Source organism: Parasteatoda tepidariorum, chromosome 9 (genome assembly GCF_982258835.1).
Source record: "Parasteatoda tepidariorum strain Cologne lab strain chromosome 9, Ptep-v5.0, whole genome shotgun sequence".
NCBI classification, from domain to species: Eukaryota; Metazoa; Arthropoda; class Arachnida; order Araneae; family Theridiidae; genus Parasteatoda; species Parasteatoda tepidariorum.
This window is the reverse complement of record NC_141763.1, coordinates 81,797,586-81,812,462: the sequence shown is the minus strand read 5'-3', so window position 1 is coordinate 81,812,462 and position 14,877 is coordinate 81,797,586. Positions and strand designations below refer to the sequence as shown.

General features: G+C 29.0%; 1 protein-coding gene across 2 annotated transcripts; it reads left to right on the top strand.

Moving 5' to 3' along the window:
• The first annotated feature begins 833 nt into the window (after positions 1-833).
• LOC147804279 (heterogeneous nuclear ribonucleoprotein A1, A2/B1 homolog) lies at positions 834-14,387 on the top strand. Of its 2 annotated transcripts, XM_087152242.1 has the most exons (8): positions 834-954; positions 4,256-4,516; positions 5,746-5,956; positions 7,124-7,249; positions 11,129-11,245; positions 12,319-12,420; positions 13,128-13,184; positions 14,063-14,387. In XM_087152242.1, the coding sequence occupies exons 1-7, from the start codon at positions 943-945 to the stop codon at positions 13,163-13,165; spliced, it is 867 nt and encodes a 288-aa protein (XP_087008368.1). In that variant the 5' UTR covers positions 834-942; the 3' UTR covers positions 13,166-13,184; positions 14,063-14,387. The 2 variants fall into 2 exon arrangements, with proteins under 2 accessions (XP_087008368.1, XP_087008369.1); XM_087152243.1 differs by lacking the exon at positions 13,128-13,184.
• The last annotated feature ends 490 nt before the right edge of the window (positions 14,388-14,877 follow it).

Below are 14,877 nucleotides of genomic sequence, written 5' to 3'. Positions count from 1 at the left end.
ACTGAAAACTACTTTACACATATTTCTAAAAGAAAGCATCATGAAAATTTTAAAAAATATTTTTTTGAATTAAAAGCGAAAAATATTAAGAAAAGGAAAAAATATCGTAGTACATTCCTATTCGCGATCGCAACACTCGAATACGCCATCTGGGGAGAGACCGGTTTCATGCCTTTAGCCCTTCTCCCTTCCCTCTCCTCCTCTTTTCAGTTGTGTAGGAATGTACTACGATATTTTTCCTTTTCTTAATATTTTTCCTTTTTAATTAATAAGAATATTTTTTAAAATTTCCATAATACTTTTCTTTAGAACTATGTTTAATGTAGTTTTTAGTTCCATATAGTTTTTCAAGTTAAAAGATTTCAATCTATATGAAAATCAAGAGAGAAACTAACGTACTTCCTTCCTCTATGACTTTCCACACGCTAATGGGGAAAGCATGTGAAGTGTTGCCATAGGAAAGGAGTTCTGCTCTACGCCACCTGCAGCCCATTTCGATCGCCAATACAACTGAAAAGAGGAGGAGAAGGAAGGGAGATAGACCAAAGGCATGGAACCGGTCTTCTCCCCAGATGGCGTATTCGAGCGTTGCGATCACCTCTCAAATTATGATGTATTAAATTATGATGTATTAAATTATTATGATAAAATTTGATGTAATTTGAATGCGCGCTTCAACGTTGATCAAAGTCTTCGATAGTGTCAAAGCACCTTAAAGTGAGAAGGGCTCCGTAGACGTATGAGTAAAGTTTAACCTTAAAAAACTTTCAGCGGTTACTCCATGTTCACTGCTCGTCCGGTTGTGCTGATTTACCCACTCTTCCCTCCTTCCTCCCTTTAGAAGCTGAAAGAAAGCCGGTACTTGCTTAATTGTTATTATTCAGCTATTTATTATAAAAAATCAGTTTATTTTATTAAACTTTTATCCATCCTGCCGATAAAATGAGCGGAGACGTAAGTTTTTATTTCCATCTTCAAGTTAATAATTACCTTATTTTGTATGTTTATTTACTTTTACTCAACAATGCATGTATGAGGAAAATGGCTCAATGACAATACTTAAAATAACCAATTTATTTTAATATATTTTAAGTATTTGTGTTTTTAAGTAGTGTAAAACTTACTTTTCATATTTTGGGGATATTTTTACTCTTTCTCCTTTTACTGATTCTTTTTCTTAATAATTTTATTTATCATAAAACATTCGATAGCTATTCAAATTAATTACTTATATAATAGTGTAGCGATAAAAGTGACGAAGACAATGTTTAAATTAACTACAAATCTAAAATGATTATATATTTTAACACAAGTTTTATGTGATTCATGATGACGTTTCATTGCTTAAGATAATTACAATTCTAAGCAAATTAGTCTTTGATTACTGTCTTCAACAACATTATACAGCATGCTCTTGGAAACCAGTTTTAGTGATTGCCATATAAAAAAAACATTGATTTTTAGTTAAAATTAGACTTAAAAAAATATTTTATTTTGTAAATTTAAAGTTAAGTGGGATTGTTATGTTGTTTTCACAAAAGTTATCTGTTTTGAGCTGATAATTGCTTATGTGTAATATAAAAAGTAGTAAGCAAAATGTCCCTAGATTTACTGGTTCCAGGACTGCATACCTATTTTTCCTACTTTTTATAAATCTTCTGTCATTTATGATATTCCCCCTTAAAACAGTGATAAGCCAAGAAAACAGAATGACTCAAGGTCAAGTATTGCAACTGCACCTGTTTTTCAATTTATTCTTTGAAAAAAAATTAAAAGATACAGCTAAATTAACTTACATATCAACCTTATAAGCATGGTTGGCAGGTTTTTGACATGTGACAGTTTTTGACGGTTTAAACCGTCACGTCAAAAACCTATATTCATATGTAAAATTTAATTAATACATAAAATTTATATATTTTTTTATAAAGGATAGTGTTTCTAAATATGTTCTAGAAAAAATAAATTTTAAATTTTTAAGAAACACTTATATTTTGAATAGTAACCAAAATCTTCTACTTTTGAAAACTGACATCTTTTGTAATATTATGTATTCATTTTCATGTGTTATTGAAAATCTGCAGTGATATTATTAAGAAATTTATTTATAACCAAATTTAGTGTATAGTATAGATTATATTAAAAATTAGACATTTTTAAAGATAAACATTAGCAGTTTTGTACATTAGACATCTTATAAAGAAAAATCTTTTAAACAGGTTGGGCACATGCAACATTCACAATCAGGGAATTTTTGTCTATTTTTAGCTCTTCTAAAGTAAACTGGGGAGAAGGGGATTAGTGAACTGCTTTCAACATACTTTGTTTGGTGGTGGAAAAATGTTCAAAACTAGTTATGCGCTACCGTATGCTGCAAGGAGCAAATGAACTAGACTATTGAATTTTGAATTAAATTTCTACTTCCATCATTTTCATTTTGATTATGTAGTGTGATGCATGTTACATACCCTCCAACTTATGAGGATTTTGAAAATAATTCTTTCTAGTGGTAGCGAACCAAAGTAGAAATTTTTAAAGCAAATGGATCTCTCATAAAACTTTTATCAGAACTTAAGAATCTAGCCATATGGCCTGCACTTTTATAAGTAAAAGTGGACAAGTTATGCTAAAATTAATTTTTTTTTAAATATTAAGACATTAATTTTGCTACCGTCTGAAAAGATTTCTGAAACTTATGTATTTAATTAGGATAATTAAAAAATTTCCATAATAATTTGTTTAAATATTTCATGGCTAAATGACTGTAATGTTCTTCTGTTTAGTTTGACTTTTGGGATTGGTTGATAGTTCAGTAATTCTGAATTCAGAAAAATCAGTAATTCTGAATTTTAAATCTTAAATTTTTTTAAATTCATAGTTAACATAAGACAATACAAATTTAAGTGCTTTCTGTTAAATACACAGAGTAGTTAGTGTCGACTTACAGTATATTCAGCCTATTCATTTACTATGCTGAAAATTTAGTTTATCCAAATACTTGTGAATTTCATTTTGTTGAATATCTAAATATTCAGCTGTTGAATAATTACTTCTTGCTTTCAAGATATACATTATTTGTATTCTTAATACAAGTGGAGAAAAAAAAATTAAGAGATAAAAATTGTTTTAAAATGATAAGTGTAATAATTATAAATAGATATAATAAATAATACGAATTATGTTTATCATTATTCATAAATATAACTACTTTTAAATTCAAATTAGCATACTGGATAATAAAGATATTGGGTATAACATTAAAAAAAAAGTTTTATACACTTGTATCAAGTTTGTATTTATGCAACATAACTTGTAAGTTCCTTATAAATATAAATATTAGTTATATGTTCCTTATACGTCAAAAAATGCATGGTAATAAACTTTTAATTTTCTTAAATATCAAAAAAAAAAATTTTTTTTTTTCAAAATATAAATATTTAAACAATTTTTCTGCACATGCATTTGAATATAAATTTCTGAGATTTTAAATCTGTTATTTTACCTTAATTTTAATATTTTAAAACTTGCTGATTGCCTATAGTATAATTAAATTTCAATATAATGCATGGCAACTGTTGGTAGTTTTGAAGTTTATATATTTTCTTGGCAAACTTCAGTTTTTGACGGTTTAAACCAGTATTATACCCTTGTCATGTCAAAAACCACTTTTTGACGTCAAAAACTCAACCCTGCTTTTCAGTAAATATTAACATTTTTTAGAGTATAACTCATTATTTATCTATTGAAATTATTAATTGATTTATTAATTGAAAAATAAAACTTTAGTTTTATTTTTCAATTTTGCCTATTCCTTATTCTGAAAATTTCCGTAGCATGATCAGTGTCAGAATGATCGCCAAGTCTTGGCAACTTGCGGGCAGTGATCTGTGAGAAATTTTTAAAAAAAAAACATCATAGAAAAGGACCACTTGTAACCACCCCCGAGCAAACGTCCATGTTTTTTGTTTTATTTTTAAATTACAAGTTTGACCTTTAATTGGCACCTTGGCAATAATAGTTGGCACAACAGATCAGGATATTCCGAAACTTCGACCAATCTTGTTGGCATGAGGTAGAAAAAGTATTGTCAATTTAGAATCTTCGCCAATAAAAACATCTTGAAAGTGTAAAAAATTCGAGAGCAATTATATTTAAATTATATACTTTTTATAAAGCAATTTAGGACTTAAGTCAAAACTTTGTTGCTTGAGTTTTCATCATAAATTTTTGTAATATTTTGTCTTTTTTATTGTAGAAACCAGAACCTGAACAATTCCGTAAGCTGTTTGTGGGTGGCCTAAATTACAAAACCACTGAAGAGACATTAAAAAGTCACTTTGAACAATGGGGAGAAATAGTAGACTGTGTAGTAATGAAGGATCCTCACACAAAAAAATCAAGAGGCTTTGGGTTTGTAACATTTAAGAGAGCACACATGGTGGATGACGCTCAAAATGCAAGACCTCATAAAATTGAAGGCAGGGAAGTTGAACCTAAGCGAGCAGTTCCAAGAGAGGTAAATATCTCATTTATGAAATCATATTTAGTTTTGTTTTCTTGTAACAAAGAAAGCCAGTAGTGTGTAAAGAAATCATGAGAAGAAGTATAACTATTAAAATAACCCCATTTTGGGTGTAAGCCAAGGCTTAATTTTTAATTATTATTAATCCATTAGCATTAGAACTAATAAGCATATTTATAGAACTAAAATGGTTATTTTTGCATTTTTTATTGAAAATTATTGATTGTTACAAAAAGTTTATATAAAGTACTTAGGGTTTGTATGAAACTATTAATTTGTATCTTTCATGTATGGGAGAAAATTCATTTATCTTGTCGAAACGGAAATAATTCACAAGCTATTTTCTGTTTTTTACTGCATTTAATCAAAGAGTTATTAAATTTTTTCGAGGTTCTTTCATTCTGACTTGTAAAGCAGGAAGGAACTTGGAATTCTCAAGAATTAATGACTAAAAATAAAGGGCTTGTCTATCTTTTTTATTGTTATTAATGTAGTCAGGGTTGCCGCAGGCGTCAATGGCAACCTTTATTTGTTTGGAAATGCTTTTAAAAATATATATATTTTTGGGAAAAGGGAAACTATTGGGAGAGTTTTCTGTACTATGTTTTTTAGCATAAATTTGGTTGAAAACCTGCAGCCCACTGGAACTTCTAAACACAATGCCCCCCCCCCCCCCCTCCAAATGAAAAATTTTGAATTGCAAATTAGTCCCCACTTCTTAGTTGCACAATTTGCACTGACTCTATTATAAGTCTTTTTTTAATTCTCAATCACATTTTCAATGGTTATTGCTATGAAATTCTGCATGGTTTTAGAAAACCAAATTTTTATTTTTAATGTGATATTAGGATGCGTGAATTTCGAAATTTGAGTAATCATTTTTCGCAATTTTTATGTTTGCTATATCAATTATTGATAAAATGGAGAAAATTTACTAAAAGTGTTTTTTATTTTTAATGAGTCTTTTTTTTTATGAATTCTAGTTATTAAAAGTATCATATTTGCCACCAACTTGACTAAATGATTCATGGTATATGACATGTCATTTAATATTTTTGTATTTATTGAGGCAACTATTTTCATTAAGTATTCTCATCTCAACTAACTACTAAAAGCAACTATTTTATTCATTTCTTTTTTCTGTGGCAACCCTGTGTACTGCTTAAATGTTTCTTTGCCTTCAGTGGTATTTTTAATTTTATGTATAATTTCTTTTTCTTTAGGATTCTGGCAAACCTGAAGCTCAGGTAACTGTTAAGAAATTATTTGTTGGCACTCTTAAGGATGATGTTGAGGAAGAAGATCTTAAAGAGTATTTTGGTGAATATGGTAATATTGTTAGTGTGACCATTGTTGTTGACAAAGCTACTCAGAAAAGAAGAGGCTTTGGATTTGTGGAGTTTGATGATTATGACCCTGTTGACAAAGCTGTGTGTAAGTTTTTTGCTTGATTAAATAATTATAGTATAAAATGATTGTAGTTTTTGTAAAAGCATTTAGTATATCTGGTTACGTAGCTGTTGGTTCTGAATCTTTTATTTGTTTGAATACTAAGATATGTATTTCTAAATAATTAAGCATTAATGTTCTAAATTTTTCCATTTTGAGCTTTATTGATTAAATATTACAACAATTTTGTAAATTCATATACTTATTTCGGTTATAAATTCAAAACTGTGATTAGTATGATAAGGTTAATCATAAATTTTACTCAAGTTATTGCAATCATTAATGAAAAGCTTGTAAGTCAATTTAAGTTAATAGTTAGTGATCCAATGATATAGTTCTTGTATTTCTTTTTAATTTTAAAATTCCTTGTATTTAAATTTTTTTTGATGTTGTGCTTGCAAAAGTTAGCATTCAATTTATATTATTTGATAAGAAATCTGCTGTGTTTTTACTTCTATTTCTTAACATCCATGCTGTCATTTTAAATATTGATTATACAGTACACTCTCGATTATCCGTGCGCGGATTGTCCGTGCTCTCACACAAATATAAAGAGAAACATTTTCAAGATTAAAAATATTTGATTCATGAGGTTATAACACTACCAAATTTTTGGAAGCAATATTTGTTATTGGATTGCAGTATATGGAATATAAGCAACATGATCAAAGGTAAAATCTTCTACGTTATCACGATCTTGGAGAAAGATCATACCGCTTGATGAACAATCCTCTTCAGATGCTCAAGAAAAATATGATAACAGTATTCTCGAACTAGCAAAAGAAATCTAAGGTTTCGAAATTCTTGATGAAGAAAATTTAGAAGATTGGTTTCAAAGTGATGTATGTGAGCCTGGCTTCCAGTATTTGACTGATGAAGACATCATTATGCTGTTAAATCAAATAGTGATGATAGTAACTGATGCAGAAGATGTAGTAAATGAATGAAATACAATTTCCCATTCTGCTGCTCTGAATTAACTTAATTAGATTATATGGAAGAATTTGATTACAGTGACATTACTGCGGATTTTTCTTTAATAAAAGGAGTTTTCGGATTGTCCATGCGACCTGTCTCGGTGATTAACCTGGATAGTCGGGAGTGCACTGTATTTATATTACACTTGAGTTAATTTGTATTTCGGCTTTTCAGTAAGAAAACATACTATCAAGGGTAAACGAGCAGAAGTGAAGAAGGCTCTCTCCCGGCAAGAAATGGATACCATTAAGCGAAAGAAAGAAATGGGTGGTGGATATGGAGGTGGTCGTGGCGGAGGAGGTATACTTTATTTCAATACCTCATTATTGTGCTTAAATAATTGTTCCTAATTTATATGTATGTGAAATTTTATTGGTCTAATCCAGGGTTAGTTTAGAAAGAAACATTAAATCTTATTAAAAAGTTTCTGTTATTATTTATGAGTAGTTTTAATTTGAAATAAATCAAAAGAGCTGAATCTTAAATTTTCTAATGAGAATTTTCCACTTTTATGTTTAAATACTGATTTGTCTTTCTTTACATCAACATTAATATATCATTTTTGAATGCTTATTAATATCTATGATATTAATATTGTAGCTTTCTTGTAACGATATAAAGTTAAATTGATATGAGTAAAATGTTCTAGAAATGTTTAACAACACCAATTGCATTTTCTAATTACTTTTAAAGCCAATTAAATAATGTAATTATTGAACAGCAAGTTAAAATAAAAAGTAGCTGAAATTTTTCTTTTTTTGATCTTTTATAAAGTCTCGTTATGCTTGTTACTTACGATCAAAGTGCTGGTCAAGGTTTTACATACTTCTTGGCTTATTTCGTGATTTATATTTATATATTTATTTAAATAATCAGTGTTAAAAAAAATTTCTCTGGTGCATATAATGATTTTGTTCATTTTTGCAATATTTTCAAGACTAATTTGGTATTAAGCAGCAATGCAATTTTTATATTTTACTGTAACAACAATTTTTTTTTTTTTTTAAATTTTATTTAATGTTGCATTAAAAGCAAATTGCAGATATTATGGTGTGCTATAAAGAAAAGGTCTTGAAGGGAAAGTCAAAAATTTCAGGATAACTACAAACAATAATATTATGAAACTTAAAACTCTGTTGTGTAAAGCTGAATGGGGAAAAAATGTTAATACTTCAGAATTAAAACCATAGTACTGAAGCTCATGCTATTTTATATGCAACATGACTTTTTTTTTAAAAAAAAAAACCTTTTCATCGTTCCAATATTTTCAAGTATTTTTAATTATAAATATAAATGCTATATTGGTTTAAATATATTAAAATTTATATTGATTCAAAATTTAATACACTTAAGAGATTAAATAAACAAATTCAATGGATTGATACTGGATTAAATTAAAAAGAAATAGGTTGAAATTATACAGGGTGCGAAGCGTTTGTAAAAAGTACTTAAAGGTGCTTTTTGGGGGATTTCGTTTTTAAAAGCTTTTAAAGGTGCTTTTTTCAGCAGGCGTTTTTAAAAAGTGCTTTTTTTTTCATGGATAATTTTTTTTTTACCCTTCAGTGGTATCTGATGGATCCCATGCATTTCACAAAAATGGGGTGTTTGCTACGTAATCATTCACGCGGACTTCATGTTGTACCCACGTTATGACTTGCGCGCACTCTTGAAACCGAAACCCGAGTGCTCCAATTCGGATAGAGAATATCAGATCCTTATGAAATGTTTTTCTTTTTAATTTATTTTAATTTTATTCTTGTTTATTTTATTTTACTTCTAACACTTTTTTGACATAGGGGGGTAGGGTACTTTTGTTCTGAGTTCAGAGTCAAGTTGAATTCGCTCGGTGATGTGGGAAAGTACTGATTGTTTCGATTTATGTCCGTTTCTTTTTGGGTTTTTTTAACGCTAAAACTGTTTATAAAGTTTTTGTTTTTCAATAATATCATTGATTGAATATGAATTTTTTGAGTGCTTGAAAATTTTTGTAAAGTGCTTGAGAAGTTTTTAAAGTGCTTATTTTTGCTTCAAAGATTTGGCTGTGCACCCTGTTATAGATTGTATACAGTTCAAGGATGAGGTTTTTCCACTTTTTAGCGGATTTCCGCTTATTTCACTTTTATCTCTTGAATTTCAACTTTTTTTTTTATCAAAAATTCAGATTTTCTAAAAATTTCAATTTTTTTTATAGGTATTCCGCTTTTTCAGAAAATTCACCGATTTTCTAAGAGAAACAGAAAATTCGAACTACATAGCTACCAATCCTTTCTCATTTTTACTTATTTTAGCTATTTTCTCCCCTTTTACACTCAGCAGATAAGATTTTCCGAATTTTTTACCCGCCCTCCAGATAAATCCAATTTTCGTAGTTCAAACGACGCTGCTTCTGACAAACCTTTTAGAGGTCTGCTAATATCTCTATTCTTATTCATATGTTTTTAATATCAAACATAGCTTTTCATATTTGCATGTTGCGATTCTTATTTATGGGATTTAAAAATCCGATATTGTGATTCGTATTTACGCCTTTTTAAAAACCTATGTAGAGATTGGTATTCACTCAAGTTTAAAATTCAATGTCTTGATTTGCTCGTGTGGTTTATAATGTCAACCATTGATTTTCGTATTTATACATGATTTTAAAATAAGGCATTGGGATTTGCATTCACGCATTCTAAAAATTATGCATCATAATTCTTATTTATGCAATCTAAAAATTGCGCATCATGATTCGTATTTACGCTATCTAAAAATTGTGATTTGTATTTACGCGTTTTAAAAATTCTATATCCCAGTTTGTATTTTCTCAATCGTATATCTAGTTTCATATTCATGTGATTTCAAAATTCATAATTGTTATTCATATTCACGCAACTTTAAAATCAACTATCGCGATTCTTGTAAGAAGTAATTTTTTTTAAAAATTAGTTACTATAAAGGTGACTGTTTTTCTAACGACGATTATTAGTATATGTAAGTGTTACAACATCAGAGAAACTGGTAGGGAATATATTAAAAACTTTCTGTGCTTGCAAAGAAGAAAAAACAGTATTTGTCACAAGATGTTTGAAGATGGACTAACGACTAAATGTAGCAAACATAAAAGATAAAGCAAACAAAAGCAATCACTTAAAAAAGGATTTAATTTTTTTTTTGGGGGGGGGAGTAATTAACTCATCATCAAAATTTTACTTATAATTGCTGTTATTTATGCTATAAAATGCAAAATTCTTATCAAATGAAAAACAATTATCTAAACAGTTGCTGATTGTCATGTAATTTTTCAAACTAAAATAGCAATTTTTGTATGTTAAGGAGTTACTTTATATTTCTACTTCACTGTTATTGATGTGTTTCAGAGGGCTCTACTTAGATTAGACTATGATATGAACATAATGGTTCGGTCCATTGTTACAGTTTTTGTTTTCAATATAATTTAAAAAGTAATATTACTGATATATTTACTATAAATCACATAGCAGTATTTATTAAAAGAAATGAAATATTAATGTAAATTCTCAGTAGTTTTAATTTGCTAAACCAGGTAGTTTTTCAAGTAATAATTGTATGTCAACACAAACTGTCTGGAATTTATTATTAAAGGGTTGCGCTTGCGTAAAATTTACTATCGTGGAAATTCAGCTTTTTTGCCTTTTGGCTAATCTCATCCCTGACAGTTACAGTATAGCATTACTTATTGTAGACAAGCAATGGGTGGGGTGGTTTATTGAAAACATTAATACTTAACTAAAGTAATTTGGTTATATGAATTACTTTAAAATAGTTTAGATAATTTTAATTGAGGTTTTAAAATATTATCTGATTCTGATTTATTGTTAAAAGCTAATTATGAAGGCTCCTAATTACTTTGAAAATAGCATGATCACTAGAATGGACCTTTTAAAAGTAGCATATTTAAATTATTGTCAAATAAAGATGTATGCTTTGTAAATGTTCTTAAGAGGCATTATGAATTTGAAAACTCTACATTTAGCAGATACCCTGTCTGTAATTTTTAAAATATCTTGTGAGTGTGAGAGAATGGTTAACTAGTTATTTAAAGAAGTAGAACTCCACTTGTTCTATATTAAATTTTCTGAAATATATATTCAAAGTTTCTTTATTGTTTAAATATCCATTCTATTTGTTATTTATTATGTTAACAAAAAAAATTTTTAGATGGATATGGAGGTGGTTATGGTGGAGATAGCTACGGAGGTGGATATGGAGGAGGAGCCTGGGACAATGGAGGTGGCTATGACAACGGTTACGGAGGTGGCTCTGGATATGGACCTAGTAAGCTTTTACTACCTGTTTCATTTTATGACTAATCTTTTTAAATGTCATATGTCAGCCTGTTAAAGTTTATTATTTAATAGTTGTTGAAAGGGAGTCTAGTAAGTTTGGTTTTGTTCTTCAGTTTGGTTCTGATCTATAGTATTCTAGCATTTATTGGTGAAACTGATCATTGAATTTGTTCTTAGGTTATGATGGATAAAACAGGTTAAATGTCTTCTTTTGTCGCAATGAAACCTGCACTGTTCGGCACGTTTCTTCCCGTTAAATAATTATCAAATGTTAAAATAATATTTAGAGTTTAATTTATTTCCATTAATACTATTTATTTTTAGCTTGATCTAAAATTAAAAAGCAATTAATAAGAAAAATAAACTTGCAATTACCTCAATACAGCCAGGTTTACAGGAGGATTCATACATTCAACTAAACAGACTGCTGAGTATATAGTTCGGGCTCAATTTCCAAACACTTTTTTCTTTTTGTATGCATATGAAAATATGTTACATCTTAATTTTAAGAAAATGGGGTGGAGAATAGAAAAAGCTATATATGTAATCATCTCAAATACGTGGTCGGCAATGGCAACCTATTTCAGGTGCCTGGATGTCAATTTCTTTAGGAAATAGGGTTAGCTGAAATTCATATTAATTATAATTTTTAAATTCTGTGTAAAATTTCAGTAAAGTTTTTAAAAAAATATAAAATGTATTAATAAATATTTTTTTAAAGAAAAAGAGTTGGAGAAAAGCTTTTCACTCTCTCCAGAATTTGATTTAATTTTAAGTTATTCTTGCTAATCTTACCGCTAACTAATTGTAATGGTTTTTGCCTAATGTTTTTCTGGCAACAAATTTAGCTTGATTACCTTTCTATTTGCAACCTCTAACATATTGTAGATTTGTTGGTATAAGAAATGTAGCATCAAATATATTTTTATTCAGAATGTTCACTCAAGAGGTCCAGTTGTGATACTATGAAGTTTAAGTTTTAAACAGGTTTGTTCGAAAAGAACATCCTGATGAAGTTTTGACATTTCTATACGTAAATTTTGTTTTGCTTTTATTTTCAAGGTGGTGGAAGTGGATGGAGAGATGATTATGGTAGTAGTTATGGAGGTGGACCAATGAGAGGTGGTGGTGGATATTCTCAACGCAGCCAAGGTCCCTATGGTGGTATGTTTCTGTCACATAAGTTTTTATTTTATATTGTATTATATATAAATATAATTTAATACTGATTGTGCTGAGTCTTCACAAAAGATTTTTTTTTTAAATTTATCTCTTTATTTTAATCAAATCATATAGCTGTTTTTCAAATATCGTTGATAAACTGACCTGATTGCCTGACGTATTTAAATGGATTTTTATTGCAAATTTATTATTTGCAGCTAGGCTACCAGCGGAAGTGTTTATCAGGGGACTTATAAGGTGAAAGCAGTATAATTTAGAGAAAGATAGTAAAACTTATAATTTTTTAAAAATAAAAATGGGTAACAAAATATTAAAAGTAAATAAAATTACTGAGCTTCCCATCTTAATTAGCGAACTCATGGTATCTGTCTTATTTAATTTAAGCTTGTAATATTAGCAGCTCTGCAAAAGTGTCTTTCAGCTAAGAATGAACTAAGTGTGTCATTAGGAGGAAATTCTTAGAAAAAAAGATTTTTTTTTTTTTAAATTGCTAGGTTTTAAATGTTTTAAGATAATATTTTGTTGCATCCTCTGAAGAAGCCTGTGTAATTTTTTTTAAATTGTGGACTGTAAATAGCAACACCTTGTTGCTGAAATTAAGCATGCAATTTCTTGATGCAAGTTTTGAGTAGGAGTGAACAAGTAACAAACTCTCCTAGTTTTTATTTAATTTAAATTTTTTTGTGTAGGTGGCCGAGGTGGCGGATTCAGAGGTGGTCGAAGATAAAAGCATTTATTGTCTTGGGGTAATTTTTTCTTATTTTTTAGATGTTTTTTTCTCATTTTTATAATAATCTTTGACTCTGTAAGTTATGTGTAATTCATCAAACAATTTTTAATCATAACTTGATTAAGAGATAGACAAAATAACAAAATATAACAAATAATAAAAGTAGACTTACTGATAGATAAATTAGTTTCTGAGGAAGTACCAAAATTTCAAAATTGCCTAAAATTTTCAGCAATCGATCACAAGTCTTTCACCTTTTAATCCAAACTTTTCTGTAATTTAGAGCAAGCCCTAGACTACAGAATGAACTATAACACTAATTCTCGGGGCAAATAAGAAAGCAATTCTTCAGATAGTTTCATGTCCGGAAAATGTGACTTGAACCAGTTTTGTGTGCTGTTGCAAAGTCGTTTTTTACAATGTCCAGTTTAAATTGCAGAAGTGCTTTTAGAGTGTCCTGCTGGTACACTTTTTGATTTATTTTAATGCAGTCATCCAGATCTGAGTTTTAAACCACTTTGCATCTCAGACCATGAACATCTACAGACTTATGAGATTTTTGAACAGAAAAGTGCTTCTCATCCGTTAAAAAAGAATCTGCCAAGGGATAGCTTGTGGCGCATTGCTGAAAATTTCAATAAGCTTGTGTGCCTCTGCATCCCTGCCATGGATGGTCACTTGATAACCAATTTAAATTTATTTATTAGTGGTGGCTTACTCTTATTATTTGTTATATTTTTAAAATTATTTTTTGAAAGTTGCATTACGAATATTTTACCCGGGCTTTTTTTTCCCCTGCACTTTATGTATATTGCACGAAATGTAAGTGGTTTTGATTTGTTTTCAAGGAAATGTTATGCCTTAAAATGAAATGTTGCTTTTTTTTTATTTTAGGATCTTTTTAAGTTATTTCTCAGCTATCCACAGCAATGCTTTTAATATACTATTCAAATGGCTAATCATCTGAAAGTAGTGAAGGAATTGGAATCATATTAAAGAGCCTGGATAACTTTAAGCATCAATCTCATTTACCAACGATATGTGGATTATATACTGTACATTAATTCAAACCATCTTGTCTTATTTCCCCAAGACTGGACTCATGTATCATCTCAGTATTTAATGTCATTTTTTATCGGACATAGTAAATTCCATCTATTTGCTTTTAAGCTCCATCATTTCATACAGTTTAATAAATAAATGTGAGTCACTTTGGGAATTTGTTTTCAATTATTCTGTAACACTGTTTTAGATTTATTTCTTAAAAACCTTGTTCTATGTGTTTTTCAGTAACATGCAAAAGTTTTTTTAACGTGTGTCAGCTTGTAAATTTAAAACTTTTATGTGTCCCAATTTTGGGTTTTAGTGTAAAACCATACACATATTTCATTCTCTTCCAAGGGCTATGCTCTTTAAAAATATTTTTATTTTTTAATCCAGCACCAAGGAATTAATTGACTGTTTTATATCCTATCTGTCATAAAAGTGCCTATTTTTTTATACTCATATTTGATTAGTACTGACATCTAGTTTAAAATAAACTATCTACAGTTACCTTAAAAAATATCCTGGTACTGCCTTCTGGTGTGTAAAATGAGAAATAAAAAGTTTTCCGGGCAAAAGAGATGAGTTAGTTTTATTCCTATTGGTGCGTTGCTACTGAACACTCCAGTCCGGGAATATCACGGGAGTGGGAAATATAGGGCAAA

Excerpts from the sequence above, each read along its gene's own strand:
- LOC147804279 (XM_087152242.1), top strand. Across the intron at positions 11,246-12,318 it reads TGGCTCTGGATATGGACCTA|GTGGTGGAAGTGGATGGAGA; the intron begins GTAAGCTTTTAC and ends TTTATTTTCAAG. Across the intron at positions 12,421-13,127 it reads CAGCCAAGGTCCCTATGGTG|GTGGCCGAGGTGGCGGATTC; the intron begins GTATGTTTCTGT and ends TTTTTTGTGTAG.